The following is an 11124-nucleotide window of genomic DNA, read 5'->3' as shown; positions in this document are numbered from 1 at the left end:
TAGTGTTAAGAATTGAATATATTTAACTATAGTACTAACACTAAAACAAAGGTTGGAATAAGTGCAACAAAATAATGTGTAAAAGTTTATACTCTGACAGTATGGAAATAATGTATCTAACAAAAATAAATGAGAAGAAAAAAAGGTGGAAAGTAGAATAAATCTCATTGCTTCATGTATAATAGTTAGAAGTCAAAGGATATAATTTGACAAATCAAGTAGTAAATGTTTGAGTAAATTTAAGAGTACAAAAGTAAATGGTAGTAATACTGCTTAAAATTGGGTACTGGAAGACATGGAAGAAGAAAACGTCCATGCTAATTTATTATTCTTAGAAGAGAAGCAGATATTATCCAAACATATTATATAAAGGTATAAGCATAAAGATGACCACTAAATCAAAAATACAAGCCCACAAAAAAAAAAATACAAGCCTTCCTAAATGTCAGGAGAACTAAAATTAATATTTTAATAAAGAACAGATTATATGAGAGAACTAAAAAGGCTTATCTTACCTATTAAAACCGTATTCAAATTGGATCACAGAGATAACTTGATGATATAGTTATGTTGTATATGAGAAACATCTGAAAAAAAGAAGTTAAGAATATAAGGATGAGTAAGGTCATACCAGGCAAATGCAAATAGGAAGCATGACTCATGATCTTAATAAAACAAGGTAGAATTCAAGGCAGAAAGCATAAGCAAGACAGAAATTCACTCTTTAATCCTAAAGACTCTGATTCTAGAAGAAGTTACAATAATTATGAATAACTGTTGCACCAAAAAGCAGCATCTTTCATGAAGCAAAAATGGCAAGAGGTACAAAGAAAAATGTATGGATGTATGTTAATACTAAGAGGCTAATTCACTTCTCTCAACCTAAGACAAATCAAGTGGATCTCAAAAAATAAAGATAAAGAAGACCTATACTAAGAATTTGCTGGTTGTTCAGTGGTTAGAACTCCACTCTTCCACTGCAGGGAGCACAGGCTCAATCCTTGGTTGGGGAACTAAGATCCTGTGTGCCCTAGAGTGAGGCCAAAAAAAAAGTCGTCTGTACTGCATAATCAGTAAGGTAATAGAGTATGCCATTTTTATACATGTTGATGAAAATTGACCACGCAAAATGGATCAAAAGTTGAACTTTGAAAAATTTCAGAAGTATAAATATTACAGATTTCATTATCTGAGCATAAGATAATAAGAATGGGTATTAATAACGGAATAATAAAACCAAAATTGCCTTCGTATCTTAAAATTGTAAAATAATCATTGGACAAGGGGAAAACACAAACAATAATTGGAGAATTTCTAGAAAACATGATAAAAACATCAGAATCTATGGAATACAGCTGCAGTTGTCTTCAGAAGAAAATTCATAGCCCTATGTACTTGTTTAGATGAAAAAATAAATCTTGAGGATGAGCTAGGCATGCTTTTTGTAAATTAGAATAACAGGAAACCAAAGGAAAGTAGAAGGAAAAATTACGAATTCTGGATAAGCAGGAATTAATGAGTTAGACAATAGAAAATAAGACCAATAGGTTGTATCCTTTTTTTAAAAATCCATATGCTAAATCAAGGGTCAACAATTTTATACTTCACAGGTGAAATTTGGCCCACCATCTGTTTTGTATGACCCCAAGTTAATGGTTTTTACATTTTTACATGCATGGTTAAAAAAAAGAACGGCTGAATGAGGGGAATTAGGGTAAATGGGTCAATATGTGATAAAGCAATATAGGAAAATGTAAACTCTAGCATCTAGACTGTTTAAGGGTGTTTCTTCTATAATTCTTTCAACTTTTCTGTTTGAAATTTTTGATAATAAAATATTGGGAGGAACACTAAAAACAAACAAAATAATATTTTGTGATAAATGAAAATTTTCTGCATTTCAAATTTAATGTTCATAAAGTTACATCTCTTTCCTGAAAGAGAGTTTTAATAATTGTAAGAAATTGATTTGTAAAACTCAGTGCAAAGAAGTTTGAAGACCTGAATGAAATAGATAATCTCCATGAAAACATGATTTACCAGAGTCTAGTTTTCATAAAAGAAAAGTTGCCGAAGATGACCTTCAGAAAACTATTTGAGCTCTTCTAGAGCATAGAATGGAGAAGGAAATGGCAACCCACTCTAGTATTCTTGCCTGGATAATTCCATGGACAGAGGAGCCTGGCAGGCTACAGTCCATGGGTCGCACAAGTCAGACACAACTTAGTGACTAGAGAGAGAGCGAGAGCGAGCATAGAAATGAAAAGGAAATTTTTTTCTTTTGGCTGCTTCACTCAGCATATGGAATCTTAGTTTCCAGATCAGGGATCGATCTCTGTCCCTTGCATTGGAAGCACGGAGTCTCTGAATCACTGGACCACCAGGGAACTCCCCTGGATGTCAATTTAAATGTCCTAAATAAGTTACTAAGGAAGGATCCAATAGTGCATTTAAAAATTAATACATTCCAATCAAGTCAAGTTTACTCTAGGAATATATGAATGGTTCAATATTAGAAAATGTTATTATTATTAATCATTTACAGAGAAAACTCATATGGACAAGCTCATACATACTGAAAAGACATTTGACAAAATTTAGCACTGAGTGAAATACAAATTGATAGAGTGAATACATCAATATATACATATATACACCTCTAGGGGACTTCCCTGGTGGTACAGTGGTTAAGATTGCACGCTTAAGGCAATGGTGGAGGTTCAGTATCTAATCAGGGAACTAAGATTCCACATGCTGCATGGTGTGACAACAACAATATATATATATATATATATATATATATATATATATATATATACACCCACCGGAGAAGGCAATGGCAACCCACTCCAGTACTCTTGCCTGGAAAATCCCATGGGCAGAGGAGCCTGGTGGGCTGCAGTCCATGGGGTCCCGAAGAGTCGGACATGACTGAGCAACTTCCCTTTTTATATATACCCACACATGCAAACAGCATATATATACTCTACAATACACTATATATATATATAGCAAATAGTATAACTATAATGTGTATCATATATGTTGCTGTTCAGTCACCCAGTTGTGTCTCTTTGCAACCCCATGGACTGCAGCACGCCAGGCCTTCCTGTCCCTCATCATGTATTATACATACATATTCCAAAACTGATGTGAAAACATTGGAGGGATTCCCTTAAAGTTATAAACAAGAAAATGAGTCCACTTTCACCATTCTATTTTCACATTGTATTGAAGGTGTTCTCTACCACAGTAACATTATATTAAGAGACTTTGAAAGAGTAAAACTTTTTATTTGCAGATAATATGACTGTATTCCTGTACAATCTATGAAAAGAAATAGTAAGATTATTTAATAAAGTAATAGGCTATTTGCTGACAAAGGTTCCTATCATCAAAGCTATGATTTTTCCAGTAGTCATGTACAGGTGTGAGAGTTGGACCAGAAGGAAGGCTTAGCACTGAAGAATTGATGCTTTCGAATTGTGGTGCTGGAGAAGAGTCCCTTGGACAGTAAGGAGATCAAACCAGTCAATCCTGAAGGAATCAACCCTGAATAGTCATTGGAAGGACTGATGCTGAAACTGAGGTCCAATACTTTGGCCACCTGATGCAAAGAGCTGATTCATTGGAAAAGACCCTGATGCTGGGAAAGATTGAGGGAAGGAGAAGGGGGTGACAGAGGATGAAATGGATGATATCACTGACTCAATGGACATGAGTTTGAGCAAACTCCAGGAGATACTGAAGGACCAGGAAGCCTGGTGTGCTGTAGTCCATGGGGTCACAAAGAGTAAACATGACTTAGTGGGATATAAGATTTACATACAAAAAAATCAATAGCTGTTATATATAGAGCAACCATTAGTAGATATATGGAAGAAAAAGTACTATTTTTCAATTTCAAAAAAATAAAATACTGGGAATAAACATAAATACTGGAATGTGTAACCTTTCCCTTCTCTAGGGGATCTTCCCAACCCAGGGATCAAACCCAGGTCTCTCGCATTGCAGGCAGATTCTTTACCAGCTGAGCCACCAGGGAAGCCCCTTTTAAACATAACAAGAACTTGCAAAAGATGAGTGGGGAAAACATTAAAACTTTCGTGAAGGAGCTGTCAGGGAGAAAGAAATTTTCCTGTAAATTTCTGCATTCCTCTTGTATATCTAAGAATTAAATAGATTAACAAAAATTCAAACAAAATTTAAAAACATATATACATGAGAGGGGCCTCACAACACTGAGTAACTTGCCAAAATGGCTGAAGCCCTCAGGTTAAATACCTTTCTCAGCTAAAGACAAAAGAGGATGATCAAGGTGGGAAAAAGTCAGTTCTGGGAGGTTACCAAGAGCACAATAAACATGCGAGTGTGACGCAGATTTAAGTTGTTGACTTCTCCCAAGAGTTTCTGGAGTTTTGTTCATTTTCTGGTACAGAGACACCCTTACAATTGGAGTTTTCCCTAAAAAATGTAAACTTCACTGAGGTTTTAGAGAGTTTCCCAAGTCTGCCGTTTCTCTGAAAATAATCAGCTTAAAACAATATGTCATAGAGATGAATTTTAGGGTGACAAATTCTGCTCCCCTACAGAGCTAAAGAGGAGACTTTGACAAATGAATAACTATGTTCTTGGATAAGAAGACAACACAAAGATGTTGGTTCTCCCTAGGCTAAGGTCTGAATTTAATGAAACCATGTAGTTTCTTTTGTTTTTTTTTTCCCCCATAAAACTAGGCAAGTTGTTTCTAAAATTCACATAGAAAGGTAAAAGAATAGCAACAAACAATATCAGTGTGGGGGTTTTACCTCCTCAGGTTTTGAAATATACTTTGAGTTTGGCTAATTAAAATAGTTGTAATGGCATGGATAGACAGAGTTGAAAAGAAAGAAAAATTCAAGTACATAGAAGAATATCAAGTCAGTGGAGTAAAGACGGACTTTTTAGTAAATAGTACTACTACTTTTAGTCATTGTTAACCAGTTAAACATTTGAACCCATATCCCAAGGCATATGCCTTGATATTATTACTATAGACTGAAAAAAATGCATAGTCTAAATGTTGAAGATTATGCTTTATTTGGGGTATTACTGAGGATTTAAGCTTTAGATACAGCCTCTTAGAGATAAGGGAGAAGGCAGGATATACTGGAGTTTTTGCAAAAAGCAAGCAAACAAAAACTCAGTGGTCGAACATTGAAATATTACTGCTAATTAAGGAAAAAACAGACTAATAAAGTTAATGAGTTTAGCACTTTTCTGTGTATGGATAGATGCACGTCTGGGCTTATTCAAACTCTTCCTTTGACGTGCACCTTAGCTGTCTATAGCCAGTATCCTGTTTTTTCTCCATTCAGGATGTGCACAGTGGTGGTGGTGGGTGGGGGTATCTGCTGCAATGGCTGAAGGCTGAATGGCTGTTGCCTCCTTTGTTTACATTCTGTAAACTCTTTTTTGTTTTGTTTAATATGATTTATCCTGGTGATATCTCCATATTGCTACATTTAAAACTTCTTTATATAGCGTTACATATTCTATTGCAGGATATACTATAGAAATACAAAACACAACATAAAAACAACAACATAAATCCACTACAAGGCAAACAATAGTATAAGTGGAAACAAGCTGGGAAGAAATAGGCAAATCTTATTGCCAACAAATGGCTAATCTCCCTATTATAAGGACACTGAAGGAAGAGTTTTAATAATGCATTAGAAAACATTGGTCAGAAAGAAAGAAAAGAAAGTGAAGTCACTCAGTTGTGTCCAGCTCTATTGCAACCCCGTGGACCCTACCAAGTTCCTCCATCCTTGAGATTCTCCAGGCAAGAATACTGGAGTGGGTTGCCATTTCCTTCTCCAGGAGATCTTCCCGACTCAGGGATTAGAACCTGGGTCTCCCGCATTATAGGCGGACACGTTACTGCCTAAGCCACCAGGGAAGCATTGGTCAAAGGGCCAGTTACGACAGTTCACATCACATACACCACATTGTAAACATCTAAAAAGGTGTCTAAGCCTCACTCAAAGAAATGCAAATGTGAACTTTACTAAGATAACATATCTCTTCTACCATATAGCAAACACCATAGAACTGTTAGGGGAAACACACTGACTGAAACTGCCCTCCTGGCCAGCCACCACGGTAACCGTTTGCTTGAGTTATTATGACAGGAGGTCCTGGTAAGGGTCACGGAATTAACAAGTCACCAAAAACCAAAGAACTCGGGAACGGTCAAAAGGAGACATCTTATGTCTGACCACCTCCAGGATTCTCACTCATTCATCTTGGCTGAGCAGTGCCTGCACCACCAGGAAGGACCCTGAGTCAGAATAATTGGCCAAAGACAATCTGGAAACTAATCCATTATCATAAAACCTGATGCTCTGAGCCTTGTGGCAGAGCAGCTCTTCTGGGTTCCCTTATGCATCTGCTGTCCACCTGGGCGCCCTTTCCCAATAAAATCTCTTGCTTTGTCACTGCATGTGTCTCCTTGGACAATACATTCACGAGTGCCCGCTCTCGGGCTCTGGAAGGGGTCCCCCTTCCTGCAATAGAACTTGACAATAATCACTATTGAGAAGGTAGAGCTGAAACATGCCCTTTCATACGTGGGTGATGAAACTACAAATTCACACACATTTCCTATGGAAGGGAATTTGGTATTATCTATCAAATAATAGATGTATTTTTGCTTTAGAACAGTTGTAATTCTTAGAATCTCTCCTGCAGTTACACTTGAACACTTAAGAAGAGACATAAGTGCCAGGTTGTTCACTGATGTGTTATTTCTCATAGCAAAAGGGAACAAAAAAGGTCAATGTAACAATACATATCTATTAACAGAGGAATAGTATATCCTGTCATAGGATATACTGTTATTATAGTAATAACTTTATAGTCAGAAAGTTTTCTTTGTAGTGAGCTGGAGAGAGCTCCAGGATAAATCACATTAAAAAAACAAGGAACACCAACATACAGAACACGGTAGCCAACCTCTAAAATACCCTCAGTGACCCTCACCTGGTCTAGTAACCTTGTTAATCACAGCTGGTCAGTGGGAGGGATAGAATGTGATGAAAATGGTGGTGCATAAATTCTAAGGCTTGTCTAAAAGCCTTGCAACTTTTCACCTTGGTTTCTCTGACTGGGGAGGCCAGCCACCGTGCATGATGACACTCAAGCAGTCCTGGGGAGAGGCCCACAAGGAGAGAAACTGAGGCCTCCCACCAACTGCCAAAGAATGGATGCTTTTGAACTGTGGTGTTGGGGAAGACTCTTTGAGAGTCCCTTGGACAGCAAGGAGATCCAACCAGTCAATTCTAAAGGAAATCAGTCATTGAATATTCATTGGAAGGACTGATGCTGAAGCTGAAACTCCAGTACTTTGGCCAAACTGATGTGAAGAGCTGACTCCTTGGAAAAGACCCTGATGCTGGGAAAGATTGAAAGCAGAAGAGGACGACAGAGGATGAGATGGTTGGATGGCATCACCGACTCAATGGACATGAGTTTGAGCAAGCTCCAGGAATTGTGATGGACAGGGAAGCCTGGTGTGCTGCAGTCCATGTGTTCGAAAAGAGTGGAACACAACTGAGTGACTGAACTGAACTGACCAATTGCCCAGACCAACTTGCCTACCTGCTAACCATGCAAATGAGCCAACTTGGAAATAAATAATCCCTAAACCTTAAGATGCCTGCAGACCCAGCTATCCTCTAATTACAAACCCATGAGAGAGATCCTGAGCCATTTCTAAATTCCTGATTCAAAAACTCACAATAAATACAATATTTGGTTTTCATCCACCGTTCCTGGCTTGGAGGTTCCAAAACCTTGGAGGTTTCCTAAACAATAAGACCAGTGGGAGCAAGTTTTGTTACAGTATTTTGTCTGTTGTCCTCAGTTCCTACAAAAACTCTTCAGAGGCTTAGAGGCAAAATGGGTGTCTTGTTATTCATAACAAGCGTTTTTCCACAACAATTGGGTTTATGTTAATGAGGTGATTTTGGAAAGCACCTGAGGACTGGGGCTGGTTATCTGGGAACCAAGTTGATTAGAGGGTTGAAACTTTCAGCCCTACCCCCTGATTACCTAGGAGGAGACAGATTCTGGAGGTTTAGTTAATCACCAGTGCCTACAGATTTGATCAACCACAACTGTGTAGTAAAGCCTCCATTAAAAACCCAGAAGGCAGGGTTTTGAAGACTCCCGGTTGGTAAAGCAGAATGTCTCTAACAGGCTGCTGAACCAGGCTCTAAACTCCAAGAGGACGGAATTTCCTTTGTTGCCCTACAAATCTCGCCATCTGGCTGTCGGCTCCTATGTTTTAACATCTTCGGTAATAAGCCACTCCGTCTGGTGAGTAAATTGGTTTTCTAAGTTCTGTGAGCTGGTCTAGCAGATGGAATCCAAGGAGAGGGTTGTGGGAGTCTGGTTTATAGCTGGTTGGTCAGAAGTACAGGTAACAACATGGACTTGAGACTGGCATTTGAGGGGGAGCTGTTTTGTGGGACTGAGCCCTCAGCTTGTGGGATTTGATGCTGTCTCTGGGTAAACAGTGTCAGAGTTGAATTGTAGGACACCGAGGTGCTGTCGGAGAATTGCTCATTGGTGATGTGGGGGAAACCACACTCCTACATAGAAGTTTATTCCAGAATGTTTTTTTTTAGGTTTGATTAAAAAAATAAAACTTAAGTTTGACATTTAAAAAAAATATAGATTTTTGGTAATACATTTTTTTAAGAAAATCTAGATTTCTTGTGATATCTATATTTTCAGCTTTTCTTTAAAAAAAAAAAAGTGACATTCCATCAATGCTGGGCTGGCATTTTGAATAGCAAAAAACAATTAGAACTGAACTGTGTTTTTTTACGTGATATATACATATGTACTACACAAATTCCACACCATCGAAGTTCATGTCATTATTTGGACGTTCTGTCTGGTCTCATGGGTATTTGAACATCTCCCCCCCACGCTCCCTATCATCTTTAAACATTGAAAGAAAGCTTCCTCTTTGGTTCCCCTGTGAATCTTTGCTTCTCCCGGCTAAAATATCATAGGCTGTTTATCTGATTTGGCTCTTATCACTCGTCTCTGGACTTTTAATTTACCAATGTTCCATTTATTTTATCTGGCTCTTTCAGAATGGGGTGGATGCAGACAGTATATTTTGAAGAATGCAAGTTAAGACACTTTTTGCTTTTTTATTTTTTTCCTTAACCAGAGGAACATAGGTAATTGACAACAGCTCCCAGGGCTGTTATCATGAGAGGGCTTATTAAATCAGCCCTTCTCCATTTATCCTTTTCTGAAAGCAGTTATTTGAACTTAAATGCAATGAATCATACTAAGTCTTCTTAATGGTGGATATTTTATATCTTTTTGGATCTTCTTTGTCTTCATTCAGGGTGATGATACTGAAACGCCTATTAAGGGAAAATAGATCGAGACAAAGCATTAGCAGCCAGATCTCCACTTACACTGTCTGTCTTCCCGATGACATTTAACTGTGAATATCCTCTTTAAAAGCTTTCCTTTGAAAAAGCAAGGACCGCCCCCCTCCTTCCCCCTCCCCCGCCCCCTGCCAGCTGGGAACTTTGACTACTTGTGAAGCCTCAGGAGAATTAAAGTCTGTCTGGGACCCTGAACTTGGGGATCATGTCCAAGCTGAAACTGGTGACAGCAGAATTTGATGCTGGTCTCTGAAAATGCAATGAAAGTATTAGTCACTCAGTTGTGGCCCACTCTTTGCAACCCCACAGACTGTAGCCCGCCAGGCTCCTCTGTCCATGGAATTCTCCAGGCAAGAATACTGGAGTGGGTTGCCATTTCCCTCTCCAGGGAATCTTCCCGACCCAGAGATGAACCTTGGTCTCCTGCATTGCAGGCAGATTGTGTACCATCTGAGCTGCTGGGGAAAAATGCAGTAGAAATTTGTATATCGATAGTATATGACAATAGTGCTAAATGTTCTATTTTGAAAAATTTAATTCTTTTTCTCAATTCTTTGGGATTTCCTATTAGACAATAATATCATCTATAAATAATGACTGGTATGTTTTGTCCTTCCCAATTTTTATGGATTTTTTTTTTTTGTTAGAACCTCCAGTAGAGTGCTGATGAACAGTGATGGTGAGCATTCTTGTCTGTTTAAGGGAATGACTAACATTTCATTGTTAAATATGGGACACTATCATTTCTTTTGTGCATACCTCCCAAACTTACATTTTAGGTTTATATTTTTCCCCTCTCTTCCATTCATCCATTCTTTTTTCATTCCTCTTCTTTTTCTTAAATAATTGACTTTTATTATTTTTGCATTTATCAAGGTAGTGATTCTTTCTTCTCTTTTAATTGGCTAATGTGCTTAATTACATTAATAAAAAAATTTTTTTGAGGGGGTGCACCAAGCAGCTTGTGGGGTCTTAGTTCCCTGAGTAGAGATTGAACCCTGGGCCCATAGCAGTCATAACCACTGGACTGCCAGGAAATTTCCCATTATTCAACTAATGATGTTAATCCTTCTGTGCATAATAGCCCTCTTGGCCTAACAGCCTCCCAAAGGCCCACTTCAAACACCTTCACACTGAGGATTAGGTTTCAACATATGAATTAGACCCATTAGACCCATTGCAATGATCTTTTAGTCCAGCATCGCTTATCTGATAGTTCCTTACTAGTCCAAATTCTTGAGGAGGAATGTGACGGACTAAGCTTAATCTATGGGTTAGAATTTGGATTTGATGCATCAGTCAACTGTGGCCAGAGGTCATATGGTTCCAAAAAGGTGGTCTAAACCACTGGAGACAGAATGTTTTCCAGAAAGGAGAGGTAGGCAGTCAGACTTCTCTGTTTTCTATTTCTCATTCAATCCCTAAATTGTCTCAGTGTTGTCTTCAGAATGTTAAGGCGTTGCAGGTATTACTGTCTACCTTTTTCTGCCAAGTTCAGCTATAACAGGTGGACCTTCACAGGCAAACTCAGTCCTGTCCATTTCTGAAATCGATGTATTCAGTGTTAAGTTGTATTCAGTGTAATCTATGTATACAGTGTAAGTGTCCAATGTCTGCCAGCAGATGGGGGTCTAGAAATTAGTCTGGCACACATAAGCAGAAA

General features: G+C 38.2%; 1 protein-coding gene across 3 annotated transcripts in view; it reads right to left on the bottom strand.

Annotated features, from left to right (window-relative positions):
• The window catches only part of PDE3B (phosphodiesterase 3B), a 185302-nt gene that overhangs the window by 4625 nt on the left and 169553 nt on the right, over positions 1 to 11124 (bottom strand). For 2 of the 3 annotated variants that reach the window (XM_070473409.1, XM_070473407.1), the window contains one exon: positions 9199 to 9434. In XM_070473409.1, the coding sequence (XP_070329510.1) occupies positions 9408 to 9434 (27 nt within the window). In that variant the 3' untranslated portion in view covers positions 9199 to 9407. Of the gene's footprint in view, positions 1 to 515; positions 588 to 9198; positions 9435 to 11124 lie in introns of those variants that run through there. The other variant, XM_070473408.1, reaches the window with a different exon arrangement.

The sequence above is a fragment of the Odocoileus virginianus genome, chromosome 10 (genome assembly GCF_023699985.2).
Source record: "Odocoileus virginianus isolate 20LAN1187 ecotype Illinois chromosome 10, Ovbor_1.2, whole genome shotgun sequence".
Lineage (NCBI taxonomy): Eukaryota > Metazoa > Chordata > Mammalia > Artiodactyla > Cervidae > Odocoileus > Odocoileus virginianus.
Note: the sequence above shows the minus strand (reverse complement) of the source record. Positions and strands in the feature narration are given on the sequence as shown.